This window comes from Ipomoea triloba, chromosome 8 (genome assembly GCF_003576645.1).
Source record: "Ipomoea triloba cultivar NCNSP0323 chromosome 8, ASM357664v1".
NCBI classification, from domain to species: Eukaryota; Viridiplantae; Streptophyta; class Magnoliopsida; order Solanales; family Convolvulaceae; genus Ipomoea; species Ipomoea triloba.
Genome location: NC_044923.1, coordinates 1422507 through 1446262, shown reverse-complemented (window position 1 = coordinate 1446262; position 23756 = coordinate 1422507). Strand labels below are relative to the sequence as shown.

Here is a 23756-nt window from a genome sequence, read left to right as displayed (position 1 = left end):
TAATCAAAAACAATAAATGTTATAGAGAGTAAACAATATCATGTCAAAAATTCAATATAAAGTAATGATTTAAAAAATAAAAAATACAACAACCACTACCAAAAATGTAGTCTTAACTCCTAAGTGAATATTAGTCATAATTTTTTTTTATGATCATATAAACCCGTAACTAATACCTAAAGATATATAGTCTTGAGTGAATATTAGTCATAATTTTTTTTTTTATGTTCAGATCAACCTGTGACTACTATCTAAAGATGTACACCAGATAAGCAGGTAAACACGCTTTTCGGGTAGTAATTTCTTTTATATATAAATATATATATATATATATATATATATATATATATATATATATATATATATATATATATATATATATAATATAATATAATATCCCTATCATAAATACTCACTCCAATTATCTGGTAAAAAATGGGTATTTTTTTATAATAAAAAAAAACCCTTTAATATACATCATTAATCTCAAAAATTAGAAGGCCTAAATCTATCCACAGACTCATATAAAAGTATGGACTTATTTGAATATAACTATATATATATATATATATATATGCGCGCACGAAAATTGCACGCGCACACGCAAATTGCACGCACATATTTTTCGAATTTTTTCTTCATAATCTATAGTTTAGCAGGTTAAGCCCAGAAGTGTAGACATGAGATTGGGCCACAAGAAATCATTACATAAATTCTACAACACTATTGCAGGCTAGAGAATAAAAATCAAGTTTAGCAGTCATTAAATTACAGTACTAAACCACATCTCATCTAAGCTACAAATCCATGTTTCAAACTGCAGAAATGCAGAAAGAAGCAATTAAACTAAGGACTAAAAAAGGGGATGAACCGGGAAGGGGATGGGCGAGGGGCGAGGGGCGAGGGGAGCTGTGCAATTGATCAAGGGAGCATTTTCGACGAGGCGTTAGGCCACCCCCCCATGTTGCCATACATTGAAATTGGCTGCACGGCTTGGCCCGCGTTGTTGTATGCCAAGGGTCCATGGTGCGGGTGGGGGAGCGGGGTGCTCCTGCTGTTGTTTTCCTCCTCGGACTCGCCCGAGGGGCCTTCCGAGAGAGGGCTGCTCGCCCCTAGCCCTGCAGCAGTCGGGCCGCCAAAGTTCAGCATGCTCGATTGGGGTTGCGGGATTGGTGTTGGCATCGGGGATTGCCTCGGCTTTGGCCTTCTGCCATCTGCAATGAAGCTCCCCACAACCACCTGTAAAACAGTTGTTCAACACGGTTTTTAGGCCTTTTTTTTACCATTGGGCAGTAAATGCAGGAAAAACATACAGAGGGGAAGATAATTGTTCAAAACAGGCCTTTTACCATTGAACCGGTCAAATTATTGTGTGGACTATAATAAAAAGTACATTTTTAATATACTAAATGTACATTATTTGTGTACTGGATGTACATTATACAATATAATGTACATTCAGTACACAAATAATGTATATCCCCTGAATACAATGTACATTATTTTTATATTGAATGTACATTATTTGTATACTGAATGTACATTATTTGATACTATGGTCCACACAATTGTATGGACCAATAATGATTGATTGAGCAGTAAATGCAGGAACAGAGGGGAAGATAATTGTTTAACACAGCCTTTTAGGCCTTTTTACCATTAGGCAGTAAATGAAGGGAAAATATGCAGATAGGGGAAGATAAATTGTTCAACACGCCTTTTAGGTTTTTACCATTGAGCGGTAAATGCAGGTAAATATGAAGAGAGGGAGAGGAGCGCAAGACGGTACCTGAACTGGTGTAGCTGCGGTGAGCATTCCAGAAACTCCACCGCCCACGACTTTACCATCCGCCCCAGCCAGCGACACGCTCAGCCCGCCTGATCTAATGCGGTTGCCATTGCTTTCAGATAGCAAGAACGAACCCGATAAAGAGATGATCTCATACCGGCCCTGCATTTAAAGAATTTAACTCGGTTTAGAGGTACGGGTAGGCATATAGGGGTTTAGATTTAGTTGAAACGCCAAGCTAACCGCAAACCAATTCGTAAGTACTGTGGACTCAAGTAAAGGAAACCATCGCATTTTTTCCCGAGTAATCAATATTGCCACCAAAATAATGTACTTTAGAATGGCATATTAAGTACTTTCGGGATGCATTGATGTGATCGAGTTCCGTGTGGAACGGGGTTTATAGGCAATCTTGTACAAGAATCATTTTTGGCACGGGATTTATCCTCCCGGATGAAATCCCGCTATGTGATTACCTTTCTTGGCCAATTTTTTGAAAAACACACATTAAGCATGGCCTAGAATAGCATATTAAATGCATTAAAGGAAGCATCTAGCCGATGGCTCGAACTAAAAACTATATATAGAACGGGAAATTAAGCAGAATCTAGTATCGAATCGAGTAACATTGATCATGTCTAAAAGATCAGAGCATATGATATTGCGACAAGTGAACGAACCTCTAAAGTCAGAGTGCCACCGCAGGTTGCTGGTTGGCGAAGGGTAACGTTGGAAATAGAGCCATTTGCAGATAGAATGCAAACGGTTCTTGGTCCTTGCTGGGAAAACGCCATTATCTTTTGAGCTATATCCTGCAACAAAACAAGACAAAACAAAAACGTATTACCTTAAATCAACATAGGAATATACGATACCCTTCACATTGATAGACACACCACAAACCAACAAAACCGGGACCCAAACCGATCAAAGAATAACCTAAACGTGACCTTTTACCAACTAAATCAATTAGCATATATAGCTTACTTCTAGCAGATAACCCTCATAACCGAAACTTTTTATCAGCGTTAAAGGTCCGAAAAAAGAGCCCGGTTAGAAGGCTTCTCAGACTTCCAAACAAAAACGATTTTAGATGTTAGCAAAACAAAATCCCCAATTTCGCGCCCTAACGTTTTTGTCCTAGCATGTCTTCTTAAAAGATGTTCGGTTAATTACTAGACTCGTAACATTCTGTATAATTTCATTACCATTTTTAGCTCAACAAAGAATAAAGTCACCGTGTTTTCAAAAAAAAGAATAAAGTCACCATCTTCATCAATGCATATCACACAGCAGCATTTACATAAGAGAATATCACTTCCCATGGTAAAAACTAATTCAAATATAGCATTTACATAAATGCATCTCACTTCCCATGGTAAAAACTCAAATATAGCATTTACATAAGCGCAGATCACTTCCTATGGTAAAAACTCATTCAAATAAACTCTTAACACATCAAAGAAATGATCTTTTTACCTTACCTGTAAGTAAAAAAGTGAGCTTTTGCTTCCTTGTAGGTAAAAATGGCAGCTTTAGTTTAAAAGAGCAAAATTCTATACAATGCCCACAAAGGCGAAATCCCTAGCCCCAACCCAGAGAAACTCCCACACTGGAGTCACCTGGCCCAGCCTATTAGGCAGGAGGACCACAAATAGCCACCCCACAAGAGGGTGAAACTCCCACATTGGAGCCAACTAGACTCGATCATGTGCCCCCGTTCACCACTCAGGAACTAACTGAGCTCGAGAACCAACTAAGCTACCCATGCGGGTAGCAGAATTCTATACAATGCCTCCCTCGCCCCAAAAGCCCCCACACCCCAACCCAATAGGATTCTGAAGGGGTAAATCACGGTGACTCACCCTGGCCTGGCCCCAGAAACTCCCACACTGAAGTCACCAGACCCGGCCCATTAGGCAGGATAGGACCACAAATAGCCACCCCACAAGAGGGGTGAAACTCCCACATTGGAGCCAACTAGACTCAATCTTGTCCCCCCGGGCACCACTCAAGAACTAACTGATCTCAGGAACCAACTAAGCTACCCATTAGGCAGAAGGACCACAAGGAGCCACCCCAAAAGAGGGTGAAACCCCCACATTGGAGCCAACTAGACTCAATCCTATGCCCCAGTCCACAACTCAAGAACTAACCGAGCTCGGGAACCAACTAAGCTACCCATTAGGCACTCGGACCACAAATACCCACCCCACAAGACGGCAAACCCCCCACATTGGAGCCAACTAGACTCGACCCTATACCCCCATTCACCACTCAAGAACTAACCAAGCTGGGGAACCAACTAAGCTACCCATACAGGTACCAGAATTCTATACTATGACTGATCAAAATCATAAGATAAAAAAGCTAAGGTTACCTCTCCAGAGTGCACTGTGATTACATGCGGCGTAAAACCAACCCCTGCAGAGCCTACAATTCAAAACCAACCAAAACATTTAAATACATATAATAATAATTAAAATAATAATAATACATAAAGGTGATGAATTTAGGATAATCTTGAATAGAAATATGGAAAAGACAAATAAAGCACAGAAATTTAAGGGAAAAAGATGACGGATATACCAAGAGCATCAAGCTGTTTCTTTACAGAGCCCGGAGGCCTTCCTCGGGCCTTCTTAGCCACGGCGTCCAACGGAGGAGCCACGGCGGCGACAATGGCGGCGGGAGCAACGCCGGAGTCGGAAACCGGGGTGACAGGAGACGGAGAGAGCCCCAACGCAATGTTCCCGTCCGGCGAGTACTTCCTGGGCCGCCCTCTCCTCTTCTTCGCCGGCGCCGCCTCAATGCCGAACCCCCCGGAAGCCCTAGGCGACGCCGCCGACCCGCCGGAGCAATCCGGCGGGCCCACCACGGCCCCACCCGGCCCCGCCATGGAATTAAACGGAAACACCCTGCCCTGCTGCTGCTGCTGAATCATCACGCCGCCGCCATGGCCGCCCACGCCGCCGTTATTCCCCGCCATGGCGTAGTTCTGCGGCGGCGGAGGCGCGGACATCATCATGGCCCGCGCCGCCCCCTCGCCGCCCCGGAATTGCGCCTGCGGGTGGTGAGGCAAGTGGCAGTTCAGCGAGGAATCTTGAGAATCCATTAGAGAGCAAAAGCTTAAGCTTTATTTTTTCAGAGATGAAAGGTATGTGAAAGTGAAAAGCTTTTCTACTAAGAATAGAAGCAATGCTGCTGCTATGTAAGAGACTGGGGATGTCTGTCTGTCTTGTTGAAAGCTTTTAAACCCACTGATGACAGTAATAAGAGAGAGAAAGGGAGAGAGAGAGAGAGAATGAGACACTGAAATGAGTTATTACAGTGGGAAAGAAAGAAAGAAAAGCAGAGGGCCGAAAGATGATGAAATGAGACTGAGAAAACTGGGGCTTTGATGTGCTGAGATTAGGTGCACGCTACGCCTTTTGAACCTACCAATCAAAATTTGTAATTTGAAATTTTTTAAGAAATTAAAAAATTTAGTTACATGATTTAATAGATTTTTTTCCCATTTTTATTATTTTTTCTAAAAATAGTTTGATGTATTATTGAGTTTTTTTAATTAAGTAATTGAATTGATTCTAAAAATGGCGGATTGTTTATGGGTATTTACCAAATTTTATCATCCATTTTTTAATTTAACTATAAATGGTTCATTGATATTGATTATGTTCTAAATTTGGTTTTTAGGTTAAATATTAGTAAGCATTAAATTTAAGGATAATACTGTAAAAATTATTTGTCCAAATTTGATGTGATTATTTTTTTTTTTAAGAAAAAATATTATCGGATGACTAAATCTGGAACAAAATTAATAGTCAATGGACCATTTACGGTCAAATTGGATGTTTAAGATAAAAATTGGTAAAACTCATTAGTCAATGACCATTTATTGACAAATTGAAAACCGAAGATAAAATTCGGTAAAGGTCAATAGTCAAACGGCGGTTTATGGAATTAATTCTAATTAATTTTAATTTCAATGATTAAATTATCAGATTATCTAAATTAAGTATATATTACGTATAAAATATAAAATTGTTTGGAGTGAATTATTTTTCATACAAAAATATTACGCACCTAATAAATAACGTAACGGAACGTATTAATTGAGATAGCGTAGATATTTGGTAGATACGCGTATCGGTGGGCCAACGTAAATAATGACGAAGATAAACACAGCGGTACTGGTATAGCTAAATATGTAGGTAGTAGTTGTAACGCACACGTTATTATGAATAAATATGTCGTGGACGTAATTAAAAAGGTAAGTCATACGTAGCGTAAATAGGTTATACGTGGCGAGAAAGTTTGTTAGAAATAATGACAAGTTTAAAAGTCATATGTTTAGCATCTCATACAATACGTGGTGTAAAAATTCGATAATAATAATGACAAGTTTAAAATCCATATGATTAGAATCTTATTCAATATGTGCTGTGAACGTGCTTCTCCTGGGCACTAAGCACAGAACCCGCACTGGCCCTTCTACTTAATAAGCCGTTGAGTCACTATAATTTATCCCTGTATTATTTCATAGCAAGAGAATTTCTTATGTTGTGGACAAGTTTAAAATCAATTCGATTAGCATTTAGTATTCAATACATTTGTGTTCATTCATGTTCCGTGCATTTGACTTAAATAAATAAATAAATATAAATATATATATATATTTATACACCCAAAATTTGGTTTTTTTTTTTCAAGTTTTTACACCCTAAAATAAATTGTAATAATATGAATTTTATAAAATATCATAACAAAACTCAATATTACATTTCAAATATCATCATTTTATAATATATAAATATATCAGCTAAAGACACAATGAAGTTTCAATCCAAGTTAAACTAGCTTTACAAGATTAACAATGGCAGCATTGTCTAACCCCAAAACAAAGCACAATGAAGAAGTTGCACCTTGGTGGCTTTGTATGGTTTTTAAAAAATATTTGTGTCAGCTGCAATAACATCTCGTCGTCCCTAAACCGCGTTTCAACTCTCCTAGCACCTAATCTCGTAAGAACCAGCTTTAGTAATATAACGCACCCACTCGACTGTGTTATAGCCGCTCTTCTCCCACACCTACAGAGGAAACGAACGCATTATCCAGAAAGGAAGGGCAAATGTTACACTAAGAAGGAATTTGATAGGTTTGCCAACTATATATACCTTGAGGAAACGAACACGTAATCCAGATGCTGTAAACATGGGAACCTGCAAAGAACGGAGTTTTAGTTGTTGATTTTACAAGAAAGGGTTCATAGTTTTGTGCTGTGCTTAGAATTTGAGTTCATAGCAAGTAACGATTAAGGATAGTTCTGAGATGTATGGATATTAATCTACTACAGTCACATTCGTGCACCTGAAATTCCATCTGAATCGGAGGTCGAGTCCAGGATTTCTTCTCTGCAATCGTTGAAATCAACTCCACCTCTGCACTTAATGTTGGTTCAGTCTGTCCAGGAAATTTTCGTATCCTGCACCAGAAGGCACATTTATAAGTCAGTAACAACGAAAATCCCAAGTAATATTGTGGAAAGTGGAATACTGCGGCATTCCTCTTCAAAGGTATAAAATCAAACCACAACTGAACCATAATAGCAAAGAATCCTACCAAACTATGCTGAATCATTACATCTACTTATTAAGGTATGCTATTTTAGAAACAAAAATATAGACTTTGGATCATGAATTAGATTTGAATTCCTGAAGGGGGTATAATAGCAAACCACAACTGAACCATAATAGCAAAGAATCCTACCAAACTATGCTGAATCATTACATCTACTTATTAAAGTATGTTATTTTAGAAACAAAAATATAGACTTTGGATCATGAATTAGATTTGAATTCCAGAAGGGGGTACCCCCCAGATATGAGATATCTTCCTTTTTTGGCATTTTAACATTGTTTTTTCCGTTTAAGCTACTGGCATAAGCAAAAGGAAAGCAAGAAAAACTATATTACTGTTTATGAAGTCAGACACGCCTCACTGCGAATTATGAAACTACACTTGGCTTTTTTGCACACTCACACCAGGTAGTAATATTGAGGTTATAATTGGGGGCAAACCCAACCAAGTTGGTCGAGCTGTTGGCTTGGTAACCATAAGGTTCCAAGTTCGACTTCAAATGGGAGCAGCCTATTTGGCTTCTTGGTTTGAGCCGATTAGTTATGGGCAACTTAGTCTGTTTACCTCTTTGTTATCCTTGGCCGGTTAGGGTCACAAGGGTAGTGGCTGCGAGTTTCCCTCGTCACCCCCAAAAAAAATAAAATATTGAGGTTATAATTGATACAGGAGAGGTAATTGACAGATGTGGAAGTGTCATTAGAAGTTGTTAGTTTGTTACTGGGGCCAGATACAACATGAAACAACCCTTAACCCATGTTGGGTGTGTCAACAACACTACTGATATGCAACAAATCAAGTTTAGAACCATCAGAGATATCTCAACCTGGTAGAGACATGTAAAGTCCAGCTTTCTAAAAACAGGTTCTAATCAAGGATGTCCAATAATGGTGTTAAAAAAGAGAAGACACATTGATAACAATAAAGATACTCACTTCCAGACCAAACAGTCAATGGAGGGATTGTACTTTGCTTTTCCTGATGTCACCTGGAAATTTGTTTTTGCTGTTTGCTTTGGTACTGGAATTTTAATGACAACACCAAGTGCAAACATCTTCGCACCAAAAACACTCTTAACCTGATAACATATTTATTTATGTAGGAGAGAGAGAGAGTAGAAAACATTAAACATTATATCAAATGTCAAATGATATGTGCTGCCACATTCCAAGAAAATGATGACAAAGTGACAAACCTTCACATTAACTTCCATGCGTGTGCGACCCAACTCCTTGATAGTTGGTAATACACGGAATGGAAGATTCACACCTTCAGTAATTCGATACCTGTAAAGAAAGAAATCAGAACACTAGTGCTTTAAGAAATCACAATGAAACAAATTTAGAATTGAGAGCTTCTATCTGAGTTTGCCAAGAGCACAAGCCACATGACAATGGAACCACCACTAAATCTAATCTCATATTATTTGATTATTTGATAAGTTAGAACTTTGTGAAAACTACCACAATTTATTTCTAAAAGCAGCTAAAACTCATATTCAATCCAATTCAACACCAAAGTGACTAAAAATGACAATTTTGCAAAGATCTGCATTGTACTGTTCTAAAAATGAGTACCAATTTAGCCCACTTGCTTGATCCCAATTTCCACAACCCCCACACCCACACTGGCAGACAGGGTAGTTTATTACTCCTAAGGATAACAGAGAACATATATTCAAATAATTGCAACTTACTTCATCAGTTCAAATTCACCATCAGGAGGAACAAAGCTTACAGTCTTCTCTGAATTAAATCGTGTCAAGTTTACACATTGGTGGAAAGTAACATCATCAAGCTCAATAGTTTTTCCACTGCATGAGGCAAATCAGGCAATATTGTTTATTAGCAAGAAAATATGATAACCAATTAAGCAGAGGCCAAAGGCCTAAAAGATGATAATAGTGGAGAATTTGAGAGACTTGGCACAAGAACTGAGGAGCAAAATGAAAAATTATTTAATTTATTAAAAAAAAAAAAAGGTGAGCCTGTATAAATTACCTCTTACTAGGGCGGGCCTTGAGCTGTGACTCTTTTTCAAGGCCAATTTTATCATTCAAGCCCAACTTCAGATCAGGCATCCCAGAAAGGAAGCATTTCATGAGAATTTTTCCAGTAACATCACAACGCAAAACACTACCTACAAATTAAAACCTTTTGTCAAAACCAGAAACAAAAAGCACCGAGTCACTGAGCTAGAGGAGTAAGGAGTTACGGAGTAATTTTTTATTTACCCTTAGAAGACATGAGAAGATTGACACTTTCCACAATATCCAGAAACACCTGCCAACAGTAACCATGATACTTGAATTATTTCTTGTCCTGGGGGGTAAAGCAATTAAATGAAGTTCAAAAAAGAAAATGTAAAGTCCACCTCGTTCTTCTTGTATACAAGACCCTCCCTTCTCCAGCCAACAGCACCAGTGACTTGTAATGTAGCATTAGGGACAGGTCTATCCACAGCCTGTTAGGTTTGTTTGTTAAAAAATTTTCACAATAGTACAGCATCCCAAAAATATTCAATTTTTCATTGGCAAACTAACAAACTATCAGTGTCATTTCATCTATCAAATAATTGCATTCATATAACTAAAAGAAAAGTGTAAATAAAATAACAAACCTTAGATGAAAATGGGGACCGCACACCTTCCTGTGTAATGTAGAGCTTCAAAATTTCAGGCGAAAGGTTCTGGGGGTAACCAAAGTCCATTATTTCTGCAAATAATAGTACCAATTTCAGGAAAATATTTAATCAGTCTTTCCTAAAGTGAAGTTGCTTATGAGGAAAATCATCTATTTTCTATTTAGACATATTCATCTTTCCAGTTCACAAGTATGGTCACGTGAGATTATTCCAATGGTAACAAAATCCTTGAGGCTTGATTTGAATCAATTCATTACCTATTAGATCATAATAGCATGGCAGATTGCCAAGTACTAGATGCAGTAAATACGAGAGCAGTAATGAAGTCACTAGTTAAAGCACAAAAAGGCCATATATGAGTATATGACCATAATTGCTAAACAAAACCTTTATATGTTTCACTCAGATGAAAATGTCCAAATATATATGAGATTCCAAATGGCATACCATCCAATAGTTCATAGATTAAAACAAAATTATTGCGAATAGCGTCTTCATCAAAAGCTCCGCCAAAATATGATTTGAACAGGGAAACTGCCTGCACAAAAGTTAGATAGAACACAAGTCAAACACTCAAATATGATGTTGATGAATACAACTTCCCTCTATTTACATTTATCATAAAAACCTCATGACCATTAACCATGATTAGACTCCGACAAGCATAAGTTTGCACTACCTCAACCTAGGAAAACCAGAATAATACATGCAGGCATCCTGTTCAGGATTTATAACATAGTGCATAGTTCAATTTAATTAGAAACTCTATCACATGATGTTTATAGAGCAAAAAAAATTAAAAATAAAAAAATTAAAAATAAAAATAAAAAAATCTAGTATGAATTGGTGCACACTTTTCACACCATTTTATCAGAGATACAACATTACATTATTAGTGTCAAAATGTTAGGGTTTCAAAGTTCTCTAAATAGCATATCCATGCAAGCTGGCATAGTTGATAGCCAATGTAATCCTCCTCTGAGTGATAGCATTCTAGTTCAATCTACCAAAAATAACTTAGAAATTAGATAAGCAAGCAGAACATCCTAAAAGCATAAGCATCAAGTAGCGGCTACTTTACTTACCTCAACAACAAACTTGAATGCACAAGCAGCATTAGCATTACTGCTGACAACAATCACAATATAGACATTGCTAATTCTCATATACAAGAAAGAGCAGCCTCCTATCTGACGTACAGGACAAGTTCCAAGCTCTTTTGTCTGCATTATTTGCATTCGGAAGGCATCCACCATATTACCCCTGATTAATTCAAACATACATACAATGTAAAAATCACAGGTTATGGTGAAACAGAGAAGTTTAAGAACCATCACTCATTTTCTCAAATTCCAACTTCGCTTTCAGTTAAAACATATTCACCCACTTTATTTCATCAAGCCATCAAATTCAAATGCTTCCCAACTCCACCTCCCCAGCACAAACACGGCTCCAATGATTCTAGGATGAGATCGAGGGAGGCTAAATAAGGAAAGTTATAGTCATGATGTAACCTGGCTTTTTATTCAGGTCCATCCTAAAATAACTAGGCAGTTTAGTTGTGATACTGATACACATATCAGTTGTTTCAGAAATCACCTCTCATCCCAATTGATCCTCTCAATATTAAAACTGAGAGAAGGATCTACACGTCTATAACCAAGCAGAAATGCACAACTAACGCAAATTGAAGAATGATTCTCACTTTCATCCTCATACAAACAACTATTGACTATCTCCCTATCAGCACTTTTATATGCTATTTTTTTTTTCCTGAATTCCCCAAACAACAATCAGAACTCTCGTTTTTCTACATAGAAATACACACACAGTTACGATGGACGGAAAGCATACCCGACATCGTCACGGTAGAGACGATTGATGAGGACATCGCCTCGGAGATTCAGGAAGTATATAGCTGAAGCTGCCACAGGCATGGCTGCAGCTCAGCGGATCCGGTATCAGAACAGCAATCACCAAATCGGAAGAACCTCGAACGGGGCGGATCTAGGGCTTACAGTGGACCTGATAACATAGAGAAAAAAGCAAGAGATTCAGAAATGGCGTGAAAAATTCTTCCGAAGGCGTTGTTGCCTGCTCAGTTCTCGATCAGCCTACCTCTCTTCCGCCGATGTAATGCTGTACTCTACGGCGTAATTCCTAGAGCGATGGACAAAAAACACGCCGGCGAGACTTGCAAATCGCCTTTTCGTCGGTTTTCCAGCTAGAGATTGCAACTGTCTGGCACTACCTATACATACAGGATCAGTGCATCATAGCGTATACATTTTTCGGCATAATTATGCTTGCACGGTGCACCTCAACACTAAGCACCTATAACCCATCTTGGTCGGGAATGGTCGGTCAATTGCACGAGTCTTTTTAAAGTGATTTATTTATTTTATGTAATTTGTGAAAAAAATAAATAAATAAAAATGGTCAAATAGACTTATAAACTTTACATCAAAAATCAATTAAGCCCTTAAATTTTTAAAATGGTCAATTAAACTCTCAAACATGTCAAATTGAATCAAATACATCAAATTTACCAGTAAAAAAAAATCGAAAAACACATCGGTTCGCCTTCTCCTGTGAATCGTCAAATGTCAGAAAAGGCCGCTTTCTCCAGCGAGTTGCCAGAGAAGGCGACCACCAAATCTGGTCGCCTTCTCCAGGAGAAGAGGACCAGAAAGTCCGCCTTCGCCGGAGAAGGCAACATTTTGGTCGCCTTCCGTCGGAGATGGCGACCATTCGTCGCCGGATGCCGGAAGTTGTCGCCAGACGAATACAAAAGACCTGTAATAACATGTCATTTACTTGTTTTGAGACTTCATTGTCTCAATTTGGCATGTTTAAAGGTTAATGACCTTTTTAAAAGTTTGGTGACCTAATTGACTTTTGGTATAAAGTTTGGGGGTCTATTTGACATTTTTCGTAAAAATAAAAATAAAAATTAAAAACTACAAAATGAAACACGAAAAAAGTGAATCATTAAAATTAATGTAATTTTTTAAAAGTCAATCTGTCTCAATTTTATCTGTCATACTCAATATTCATTGGTCAAATCAACTATTTCTTATTTGTTTATTTTCTTTAGTATTTTTAAATTTGATTTTTTTTGTGTTTAATAGTACTTTTAGTGAACTTTCTAAATATCTAAATTTTATATATTAATACTAAACTTTTTTTTGAAAGTAATACTAAACTTAATATTATGAGAAATTGAATTAAAAATAACTATAGTCAAGCATCGTTAATCGAACCAGACACATAAAATGGGACGGTGTGTTTTCTATTACGATAAATGATTAAAAAATTCATTATTTATTATTTTAAAATCCATTCATGTATATTAAGCTCTAAACAAATTGTGACAAAAGGTATTCATACGAGATTTAAATTATTTATATTATAATAATACCTTACAAATAAATAAATGTAGCGCTCGCTGATTAGCTATCCTAGTCAATCAGTCAAGCGGCATGTCAATTTATTTTTATTAAGACATATATGGTGATCAATGTCATAAATTATACAACCCGATGTTAACTAGTTCAATTGTTGCAAGACCAATCAAGTTATCCAATGGATATTTTCACTAGTCGGACTTGGACGATTCAAAAAAAAAAATAAAAAATTAATGGTACTAAAATGTGTGCTTACTATTATGGTTTTTGAACTACGTGAGTTGTTATATAAGTCTATACCGTTTCACATATTTTTAACAAGCATTCCTCTCGTGGAAGGAGTACACAAACACATGAGAAACGGTATGTCCACGAGGTTCTGAAAGGACAAATGGTTAACTCCTGAACCTCTTGATTGGTATGCATTAGTGGATATTCCAGAAGGCGAACATAATATGATGGTGGGCGACTATTGGAATGATAGTATGGACTAGGATGATTTTCTATTCCAAGGAATTCTACCAGAGGAAATTTTGGACAAGATGGAGACAATACTATTAACGACGGATGGTGAAGATAGTGATGATCTAGTGTGGAGGCATTACTCCAATGGTAACGTGTGGGCAATTGTATTCAATTCGTTGATTGCTTAGGAAACGAGATAAAACATTAGGTAATTATTCTAACATGTATTTTACATCGTATAAAATTAAATCAAAGATGCTAATGACCTTGTGGTCCAGTGAGAGTCTCAATATAAATGATATTGACTATATTTCCTTCGCTCTTACCGATATTGACTCTATTTCCTTCACTTTCACCTTTCACCGAGCATATGAATTGAATCAATCCATCTAGACTTGTTTACACAGTACCGTGACATTAAAATCACATAACATGACGCAACTACCTCTATTCAAATAATATCGGAACCTATATTATAAGATCTTATTTATAGCAAAAGTATAAAGTAATATATTTTTCCATATTCCTTGGATCATGATATCTAATACCATGAATCCTAAAATGCCAAATATGCCATGATAACAAAAGACTCGCTTTAACTGAGTCGGGACTCGGGGGTTGGTGCCAGAACTCGCTAACTCAGTACTCACCATCATTACACCATCCGTGTAGACTTCGGCTAATATAAAACCATTCGCCGTTAAATCTCATCTGCATTATCATTCTCATTAAGGAAAGATAACTGATTTCTTTTTTCCGGTACCGTATCTCCGGCGATATACAACACGTCGTCGACGGCGGCAGACGGCTTCAGTCTGTCTCCGATTCTCTAATCTCCGGTTGTTATTAGTTTCTGCTATATCCAGCCTGGCCGATATACATGTGTAGAGAGAGATGGGGCTGTTCAGGAGGCTCGCTGGAATTCTAGGGTTTTCGAGGGAGGAAGGTCAGGAAGTGCACGAAGAAAACGGAGACGCTGATGCGAATCTAGCGTCGTCTTCGGCAGTGGCGGCGGCGGTGGCGGCAGCGGCTCAAGCTCAGCACCTGCATCGCAGAGGCTTCAGTGTCCCAATTCAAGTGCAAGTCGATAGACCTGCGCCTGGACCTGTCCTTCTCCCCTGCACTGCCGGCGACGGAGGCGTTCAGGTAAAAGTAGATAGATCAATTGATCCTTTTCTTAGAAAAAAGGAAATGAGCCTTTTTGATGTCCGGTTTGGTTGCATATAGTTATTATTATGTTTGTATTAGTGCATTAGGGAGTACTTTATTAACTCTAATCCTGTTGCATACAGTATCTCTGCAAAATAATTGGTTATTCAGTGTATTTGATCATGTTTTTCCTTTATGCTTGGCTTTCATGAATCATGATCATTCTTTTTGCTTGAAGAATTGAATTTTAGCTTGAGCATAATCCATGTAAATATGTAATTCAAATTTACAAATGTAAGTTGAATGTATTAGGAAGTACTCTGTATTATTTAGCTAAATTTAAGAGCCTGCTAAATTCTATAATTTGACAACATTTTGAAATGATAATGTCTTGAGTGTTTTAAAAGCAATATTTTGCAAATTTGCTGAAATGTTTGTGTCGTTGATCTTGAGTTATAAACTCCAGGCAAGATTTTTTTAGTTGCTCTACCACGTCTCACATGGCTTCCAGAAATACCATTTATAGTAGCAATGTAGATTTCATGCCTTAACTGGATGACATGGGTAAAAGAAATCTGAAACCAATTTCCCTGAATTCTGGATTCTTTAAGGGGAGACAAACATCCTTAAATTTGGTCTGTAGCTGAATATAAAGTCATGATTCTGCATTGCCCTCATTTCTTCATGGCAATCAATTAATAGCTATAGTATGAAGGTTCATGATCTTTATAATGTCATTATAAGAACATGGAAGATAGAACCCTGGATAGAAGATAGATAAGTAGAAATGATATACTTTGTAATAAGAAGGAAGTGATAGTTACAAATAGTGCTAGAACCATGGAATTCACTGACGGGCAAATGTAGGCTTGTATCGAATAATAGTTAGGTTTAGGGCACTATATGTTTTGGTAAAGGTATTTGTGAGGTATATGTTCCTAACTTAATGTACTAGTGGAGTTCTTAATTTTGGAGATGAAGATGATGAGGCTCATGGCTAAAAAATGAAGCAATTTCTTTTCTGTAAACCAATTATTGTCCTTATTTTGGAGCTTTTACTGTTAACCCACTTAATTTTAATTATTATTATTATTATTTTTTAAAATCTTGCTTCAGTGTTGCCTTTTGCTCTTGCTTTGGCCCAGAAGCTCAGTTAAGTGCTCAGGTTTCCATTTTCTGGTGCTTTGCTTGAGCGAAGTGCAGGCCCATCAATCACCTCTTTCTTTGATCTAAGCAATCGCTTTTGACAAATTAGGATATACCAGTGCCACATTCTACTATCTGTATTCTTCTTTAAGAGTTTTTTGCATTTTATTAATTCGACTATGTTGTTTATACAAATAAATTAATCAGCATATAGCATATTAGGGCAAAACATGTACTGCACATGTTAAATATGTTTAATATATACTCCGTATTAAAATCCAGTGATCATGTATGATGTGGTTCTTACATCACAAGGGTTGTTTGATAATATGAATGACGAAACTTACTGACAATTTCATCAATTCTAGCTGAGTTCATCTAGTAACACTAGTCGTAGATTCACTAGATTGGAATATGCAGTTTTATCAATGTTATGTTTCGTTGACCCCACATATATTTTCTCTATGTATCTCTTTGAGTAGGGCTTGAGATGGTATGCCAAGCGTCTCAGGGTTGATGAAGATGGAGATGTGGCAGATGAGTTCATTAACGAGGTTTTGCCTGAGAAGCTTAGCATCGAAGAGCAGGATAGACAATACCCGAGGTTTGAAGTGAAATACCAGACTAGGCCGGCTAAGATAAGGAACCAGGTACTCTCATCTGCTGGTAAAATTCAACTTTGTGTTGAGCATCAAGGCAGACTAGAGATCTGAAGAACTTGTACTGAGAAACTTGTTATCGCCACAATGGGTCTCTGCAGTCGCTTATCAGGAACCGTCTGTTTTGTAAAAGGGTGAATCCTTGAAAGAATTGAGCTGGTGTTTGAACATGAAACCTTTTCATTGAACAGCACAATTGTACTCTTGAAAACTTCCAATGTATACAAAGCTACAAATTTGTTTACTAGTGATTTTTTGTTTGACTGCTTGCAACCCATTACATATATGCTATTTGATTTACGGTAAAGCCTGCAACCCTTACCAGAATGTTTTGTGACTCTAACTAGCAACCTATGACGAGAGTTAATGAATGGTTTTATTTCTGTGAACCAAAACTACAATGTTTTATGGCACTCTAAAGTGAGAAACATTTCACATTGAATCCCTCATAAGTGTCAATTACATCAATTACGATTTCTTGCTACATGCACATCATATCCTCAGCTCACATCTCGACTGCAGAGGCCGAAAACCATCCAAACGATCTCCACAAACAGCAATGGAGATCGGAGAACCTCCATAGATCAACAGCTGAGAAGCGTTATGCCCACAGCAACGTCACCATGAGAAATACTATCACAGCCAACGCAAAGCAAAACCCAACGACGGCCATGAAAGCCTGAAAAAGAAAACAGCCGACACAGCAGATTAGGGAAAGCGTGTGGTATTCATAACGAATAAAACTGCAGTATACGAACTCCAAATTCATTAACCTTCCCTTGTGACTTAAACCCAAACTTGGCGGTAAACCACGCCAATCCCCTGTCCACAAACGGAGCAAGAGCTAACGCCCTGCAGTAAAGCGCGAGTCCAAAGTCAAACTTCAAACAGAGCCAGTAAGCAGTCTATACTCTCTAATGGATAAGTTAACACTTTCTGAAAGGCACATTTTGCATTGAATATCATTATATCATAGTTTGCCGAAAGCCAAAAAAGAACAGGAGTTATATTAACACAATGCAGGGCTCAGTTCTATCATTAATACCGAGCATGTTATCTAGTACAAAGAAACCACTGGCTGTTAAAAAAACACAATGGTATCTCAACATAGAAGTTGGATTCATGTTCCACTGAATCTAATATTGACCCGGGCGCAAATCATCAATCCTTAAAAAAAAAAAAGAATTGTATATATTTTTTGGAAATTTCTAAGGTGTCGATCAATATCATACCGATTTGTACCATTACAACCATCCATGGTATGCCTGGTTGGACTAGATACTGTGGGAATAAGTGTTGACAGTACTTGGTACCCAATATAGATCGACACAGTGCTGATTACCACTTTATACTCTAAAAGTATAAAACTTTTTCAATATATGTTAAAAAATTCTCTTGGTGTCTTAAAAAAAGGTGAAAAGAATTTAAATTACTGTAGAACAAGGACAAGAATCATAAATCGCTGCTAATTATGAAAAAAGTTTGATAGCTCACCCTCCTGCTCTAGCAAGTTTAGTGACTTGGCTACCAGCCCACACCATAGCCAATATTTTAAAGAATCTGCACAAGACACGTTACTAGTTAGATCTCTTGTAGGTAATGTAAATGTTGAAAAACAAAAGAAAGCGAAACAATTACCTTTTAACAAAAGCAAAATAGCCCATTTTTACAGGTGCAGGCGCGACATAAATCCTAAAAAGATAGCAAATTCAACGAGTCTCAAATAGGTGTTTGTTTCAATGAAAGCTGGCATCAACTAGCTAGCACTGATAACTATAGGCTAGTCAAATGGTGGCAAAACTTATAATGGATCAGTGGATAATAGATTTTCACAGAAAACGGAGATAAGCATAATCTTTCCATTCGTATGCATTGGCCATACACTCATACCACACCACGAGGAATGTCATAAGATAGTAGGCAGTATTCAATAGTCCGTATGATAATACTCCTGAAATGCCGTATCTTCTCAGTTTCGTCAAAATCCTGAGAAGTGTAATAGGCAACAATTAGACCTCAAGTATGTAACTTTTAAAGGATACCAGTTACTATTCTCCAAAGCGTTGCAAGAAACATTACATACTCTTTAACTGAAAGCGATCTTCTAAGATTATTTCCGGCATCTGCTGCTGCTGCACCTGAGAAATACATAGGGATAATATCTTTAAGGTTTAGTCCAAGTCATCAAAGTGAAAATACGCATCACTATCATCCCGCGAATATTTCCACTCAAATACCTTGCTGGTCTTGCAAGCTATGCTGAGATTCTGGCGGTTCATTAGCCTTACCTTGCATAATAAGAGATACGTTAGCGGTGTTAAAACATACAGGAAGCTATAGAAGAAGACAAAATTTTGAAACGAAACAAATCTAGAACATCTTAATCACAGAGAAGCTCTCCAGGATCATAATCAAGGATAGCCTCCTAGATCTATGATATGAAATGATAGTTACTTGACTCACTGCTAAGCTTTCGTTAAAAGTAGACATTATAATCCTTAAACCATCTGCAGAGGTGGAAAATTCACCCGGCAAAGCTGAGGAGTAAGAATCCTATGGCCTGAGGACCGAGAAGCAATATTGATACTGCAATTGGCCTCAAAAAAGAGGATATGAACTCGGGGGAAGAACTAATAACCTGCATGAGCTCCTAGCTATTCTCTTATACAACATCTCGACAGTCTACTCGACCAATACATATTACCCCAAAAAAAAAAGTGTGCCTGGCTTGACTATGATACCATCTAAACATCCAATCCAAAATCAAATGGGAACAAGCAGAACAACTTGTGATTTTTATTAATTATCTCATGCTCTTATCCTAAGGCAATGTGGATAGTTTTTACACTTATCAAACTCTCCAACAATTTAGCTTCCTTGAAGTTATCATCATACTATAAACCACAGCTGCATTGATCATATGACTCCACTCCACAATCAACTAAAAATACAAATAAACAAATAAGCAAATCAAAGACATTTCATCAACAAGTTGGGACAACCCAACCAAGTTGGTTAGACTATTGGTTACAAGTTCGACTTCTAGCAGGTCATGGATCCAGGATTAGTTGTGGTTTCCTCAACACTCAAAAAAAATCTTCAAATGATAAAAAGCACAAATGAAATTGACCCTCAAAAAAATAACTCAAGAACAACCGAAAAGTTTAAAACTTTACATTGTTATCACTGTCAGAAGAGCAGTGAAGCCGCAGCAGATGATTCCCATACAATATCTTCTTCCGACGAGCGTCCACTGCGCCGGGAATGCCAGGTTTCTGAGCATGAAATTCCAAGGAAGACTATTTACTATCTTGTCACAAAAATTACTGCGAAAACAGAAAAGAAAAGTAGAAAACAAGATAATTCCATAGCAGAGAAGAGAGTCTTGCCTGGTTACGAGGAAGAAGAAGGAGATAAGGAGAAGCTGAATTGCGTAGCAAAGGCCGTGGCGCCGTGAGCCATGGAGCTGAAGACATGAATCCTTAATTCAAGAAAAACAAAAACAAAAAAAGCAAAATTTTTTTTGGAGAAAAAAAAAACAAAATTTTATATAGATAAATTAAACCAATGCAATATTGTTGAGTTCTGGTTTGGCTTTGAATTTTCACTTTTTCAGTCTGTATCTAGGAAAGGGACGGAGCTGGGCCAAAAATTACACATCCCAAAAAACGACGCCGTTTGAGCTGTTTATATATATAAATACAAATCATTTTTTTCATAAAAAAAATTCCTCTCTATTTTCTTCCAATTTCCAAACCCTACACTCTCTGCTCTTTCTCCTCCACCGACCATCGTCGCCGGCGATTCTCCTCCGTGGCTCCATCCGTTCACCATTCGTCCACCGTTATTGATTTATAGCCTCAGGTTCGAACCAATCTTCATTGTTCTTCAACTTTATTCTATTAATTAGTTTGCCCTAATTGCTAATTCCGTAAAAATGATGATTGATAAACCCTAATTGGCTAATTTCCTAAATTTTCAATCTTCAACCTTTTTTTTCGTCCACCATTATAGATTTATAGTCATTTTTCTTTAACTTTATTCTCTTAATTAGTTTGCCCTAATTGCTAATTCCATAAAAAATGATTTGAGTGATAAATCCCTAATTGGCTAATTTCCTAAATTTTCAATCTTCAACCTTTTTCTTTTACATCTTTGTTTCTGAAATTGTTCTGTTTTGCAATTAATCCCGATTAAATATATGCTTTTGCAGATTTGTGTAGGCTAATTGAATTGATTCGAAATATTTTCAAACTGGGAATTGAAGCTGCTAGTCTCAAGTATTGAGGTAAGGGGAATTGCTTGGTTATTTCTTTCTAATAGTTTTGCCTATGCCTAATTCATATTGATTTGCAAGGCTAAGTATAATTCTGAAAACTTCTTCATGAAATTGATTACATCCATTTCTGGCATTCTGTAAAGTATCAAATCAAAGATTTTACATTGATCTCGGATTCATAGAGATGGCTTTCAAATCTTGTTTATAGTCTGAGTATTATCTCGTAGAGGAGTATTATCCCGTAGTTTATCATAAACTTTGCATTGTAATTTATAATGTATTTTGTATTTGAACAATCTTATTCAGTTATTCGTATTTGATATTTTGTATTTGAACCTTGTATTTGAACATTTTTAATTTCATTTTACCTTTGCTTCATCACCCCACTCAAAGGAATTTATGGCTTTGTCCCTGCAGGACTAGAATCAGAATGGGTTCTAACGTAACAGAGAAGTATACCCGTGCCAATCGGAGGAACCGATCGGCAAAACCCAACCCGGAGCAGGGCAGCAGCAATAACAACACAGGCAGTGCTGGGCTTGATAACAGTTGCTGTGCCGAGGAGCATTTGGAGGTTGAATGCCCGAAGAGGTTCAATCTCAGTCCTTCAGTTAAGTCGTTGATGAAGACGAACGTTGCAACATTTGATGCTGGGTTTAGGTCAACGTCAAACTACAAAAACCTACAAAATCAGTCACAAGCAGCCTCAAGCCTTTTGCCTTCTGGGTATTCTGAATCCCAGAATTCAAAAAACCAAGACGTTGTCAACTCTGTATTAAGTAGATTTCGGGATTTAAATCTTGATGAGAGTACAGAGCATGGGCATCTCCAGATGGATAAAGAAGATGAGATTATTGTGAGCTTGATCCATCAAATCAAGGATCTTGAGAGGCAGAGAAAGCAACAGGAGGAATGGGCACATCAAAAAGTAATTCAAGCTGCAAGAAAACTAATCGACGACTTAACTGAGCTCAAGATGCTGAGGATGGAAAGGGAGGATACCCAAAGTGTGAAGAAGGGTAACTTCATGAAGAAGCACACAGAATTGGAGAATGCTCTCCGTAAAGCACGTGGTGAAGTGGACCGTATCAAGTCTGCAGTGAGAAAGCTTGAGACTGAGAATGCAGAAGTTAGAGCAGAAATCGAGGCATGTAAACTGACTGAATCAGAATCTGCAACAACTTCTATGGAGTTTGCGAAGAGGGAGAAGAAATGGCTGAAAAAGATTTCAGCTTTGGAGAAACAGAGAACTAAACTACAGGAGGATATTGCAGCTCAGAAACAGAAGTGTTCAGACTTGGCAGAACAGCTGGCTCAGGATGAGGCAGATCAAAAGAAAGATGAGGTTTGTTTTTAACTATATGTTTTTACTGGCTGCATGCCAGCTCTAAGTATTTCATGTTCCATTTATCCGAAGTGCTTTAAAATGTAAAATACATCTAAATATTTTAATCAGCTGGGTGATTAGCATCAGCTATCAGAATTCCTTGTCAAGACCAACTGCTTAATTTAGGCTCTATTCAGATTTAAATCCTTTGCAACAATGCGACCTAACCAATTTACATTTGCTTTAACAATTACTTTTGGTAATGTGTGTTTATCATAGAATGCTTGCTGCTAGTTCATCTTATTGCATTATTTGATATTCGGAGATGCTAATTCATGATAGTCATTACTTTTCTTTGAACAACATCTTAATAAGATTCAAGCAAAGGGGAAACGGAGCATGGTTTAGAAGTCAAGCCACCTTGCTTTTCTTTTGAAGAATTCCAAAAATATTAATCTTTGCAAATTGTTTATTTAAAAGTATTCTGAAATATAAATGTAAGAAAACATGACAACCACATTCTGAATTAAATTTAAAATGACAACCTCACCCAATGCACATTCTGTGTCAATGACTCAATGTGTTACATTTTCAAAATGCTAGCAGCCTAGCATATACAATAAATTTCCGTGTCAATCTGTCACGTTTTCAAAATGCTAGCATAAACAATTAATTTTTGTGCCAAAATGTCGCGTTTTTAAGTTTCTAGCATCATACAATAAGTTTTTGTGTCAATATGTCGGGTTTTCAAAGCTAGCATATACAATAAATTATTGTGTCAATATGTCACATTTTGAAATGCTAGCATAGACGATAAATTTGTGTCAATATGCGCATCTTCAAAACTCTAGATATATATATATATATATATATATATATATATATATATATATATATATATATATATATAAAACTCTAAAATTAGAGAATGTGACAACTAACATTAATGTCACTCTATGTGAATGCGGTGTTAATGTTGCACTTTTCAGAATGAGGTTGTTATACTTTGGTGTGAGGTGTGTGTGCGTGTGTGTGTGTGTTTTTTAATACCATTTCACTAAATTCTTTAGAAGCATATACAATACTTTTTTTATTAATATGTTGAGTTTTTTGAGCTAGCATATACAATAATTTTTTTTTTGGTCAATATGTCGTGTTTTCAAAACACTAGCATAGGCAATAAATTTTTGTGTTTATATGTTGTATCTTCAAAACGCTATATATATATATATATATATATATACACACACACACA

At 37.0% G+C, this 23756-nt stretch overlaps 5 protein-coding genes across 10 annotated transcripts in view; 2 read left to right on the top strand and 3 right to left on the bottom strand.

Annotated features, from left to right (window-relative positions):
- Positions 1-637: 637 nt before the first annotated feature.
- LOC116027884 (AT-hook motif nuclear-localized protein 10-like) lies at positions 638-5092 on the bottom strand. Its single transcript, XM_031269651.1, has 5 exons — positions 4379-5092; positions 4170-4222; positions 2470-2601; positions 1790-1951; positions 638-1239 (listed from the first exon to the last, which is right to left on the bottom strand). Exons 1-5 carry the CDS (start codon positions 4902-4904, stop codon positions 922-924), a joined length of 1191 nt encoding a protein of 396 aa, XP_031125511.1. The 5' UTR covers positions 4905-5092; the 3' UTR covers positions 638-921.
- Positions 5093-6518: 1426 nt separating this feature from the next.
- Positions 6519-12417, bottom strand: LOC116028005 (AP-2 complex subunit mu-like). The gene is made up of 14 exons (XM_031269805.1): positions 12188-12417; positions 11924-12094; positions 11155-11332; positions 10517-10607; positions 10046-10140; positions 9800-9889; positions 9660-9708; positions 9427-9565; positions 9123-9239; positions 8622-8712; positions 8362-8504; positions 7160-7274; positions 6967-7011; positions 6519-6879 (listed from the first exon to the last, which is right to left on the bottom strand). Exons 2-14 carry the CDS (start codon positions 12004-12006, stop codon positions 6799-6801), a joined length of 1317 nt encoding a protein of 438 aa, XP_031125665.1. The 5' UTR covers positions 12007-12094; positions 12188-12417; the 3' UTR covers positions 6519-6798.
- A 2190-nt stretch (positions 12418-14607) lies between these two features.
- Positions 14608-17146, top strand: LOC116027952. Its single transcript, XM_031269744.1, has 2 exons — positions 14608-15087; positions 16719-17146. Exons 1-2 carry the CDS (start codon positions 14836-14838, stop codon positions 16947-16949), a joined length of 483 nt encoding a protein of 160 aa, XP_031125604.1. The 5' UTR covers positions 14608-14835; the 3' UTR covers positions 16950-17146.
- Positions 17147-17249: 103 nt separating this feature from the next.
- LOC116027951 lies at positions 17250-20443 on the bottom strand. 2 transcript variants are annotated; one of them, XM_031269743.1, is made up of 9 exons: positions 20285-20443; positions 20072-20170; positions 19131-19178; positions 18979-19028; positions 18786-18881; positions 18534-18587; positions 18390-18455; positions 17669-17747; positions 17250-17574 (listed from the first exon to the last, which is right to left on the bottom strand). In XM_031269743.1, the coding sequence occupies exons 1-9, from the start codon at positions 20369-20371 to the stop codon at positions 17497-17499; spliced, it is 657 nt and encodes a 218-aa protein (XP_031125603.1). In that variant the 5' UTR covers positions 20372-20443; the 3' UTR covers positions 17250-17496. The 2 variants fall into 2 exon arrangements, with proteins under 2 accessions (XP_031125603.1, XP_031125602.1); XM_031269742.1 differs by having other exon boundaries at positions 18979-19033; positions 19133-19178.
- A 180-nt stretch (positions 20444-20623) lies between these two features.
- Positions 20624-23756, top strand: part of LOC116027950 (MND1-interacting protein 1-like) — an 8084-nt gene continuing 4951 nt past the window's right edge. For all 5 annotated transcript variants that reach the window (XR_004100034.1, XR_004100035.1, XR_004100033.1 and 2 more), the window contains exons 1-3: positions 20624-20759; positions 21109-21183; positions 21592-22519. Coding sequence is in view for 1 of the 5 variants with exons in the window: in XM_031269741.1 (XP_031125601.1) it covers positions 21605-22519 (915 nt within the window). In the remaining 4 variants the exon portion in view is untranslated. The remainder of the gene's footprint in view (positions 20760-21108; positions 21184-21591; positions 22520-23756) is intronic.

Bases quoted from the DNA above. Each gene is read 5' to 3' on its own strand.
- LOC116027884 (XM_031269651.1), bottom strand. From the start codon at position 4,904: ATGGATTCTCAAGATTCCTCGCTGAACTGCCACTTGCCTCACCACCCG. The intron at 2,602-4,169 runs GTAACCTTAGCT...GTTTTGTTGCAG, and splicing joins TCACAGTGCACTCTGGAGAG to GATATAGCTCAAAAGATAAT. The intron at 1,952-2,469 runs GTTCGTTCACTT...CTTTAAATGCAG, and splicing joins GTGGCACTCTGACTTTAGAG to GGCCGGTATGAGATCATCTC.
- LOC116028005 (XM_031269805.1), bottom strand. From the start codon at position 12,006: ATGCCTGTGGCAGCTTCAGCTATATACTTCCTGAATCTCCGAGGCGAT. The intron at 8,713-9,122 runs GTAAGTTGCAAT...CTTTCTTTACAG, and splicing joins GGTGAATTTGAACTGATGAA to GTATCGAATTACTGAAGGTG. The intron at 7,012-7,159 runs GTGCACGAATGT...CGTTCTTTGCAG, and splicing joins CGATTCAGATGGAATTTCAG to GTTCCCATGTTTACAGCATC.
- LOC116027952 (XM_031269744.1), top strand. From the start codon at position 14,836: ATGGGGCTGTTCAGGAGGCTCGCTGGAATTCTAGGGTTTTCGAGGGAG. The intron at 15,088-16,718 runs GTAAAAGTAGAT...CTCTTTGAGTAG, and splicing joins CCGGCGACGGAGGCGTTCAG to GGCTTGAGATGGTATGCCAA.
- LOC116027951 (XM_031269742.1), bottom strand. From the start codon at position 20,371: ATGTCTTCAGCTCCATGGCTCACGGCGCCACGGCCTTTGCTACGCAAT. The intron at 19,034-19,132 runs GTATTTGAGTGG...TGTATTTCTCAG, and splicing joins TAGCTTGCAAGACCAGCAAG to GTGCAGCAGCAGCAGATGCC. The intron at 17,575-17,668 runs GTTAATGAATTT...TTTCTTTTTCAG, and splicing joins GGTTTAAGTCACAAGGGAAG to GCTTTCATGGCCGTCGTTGG.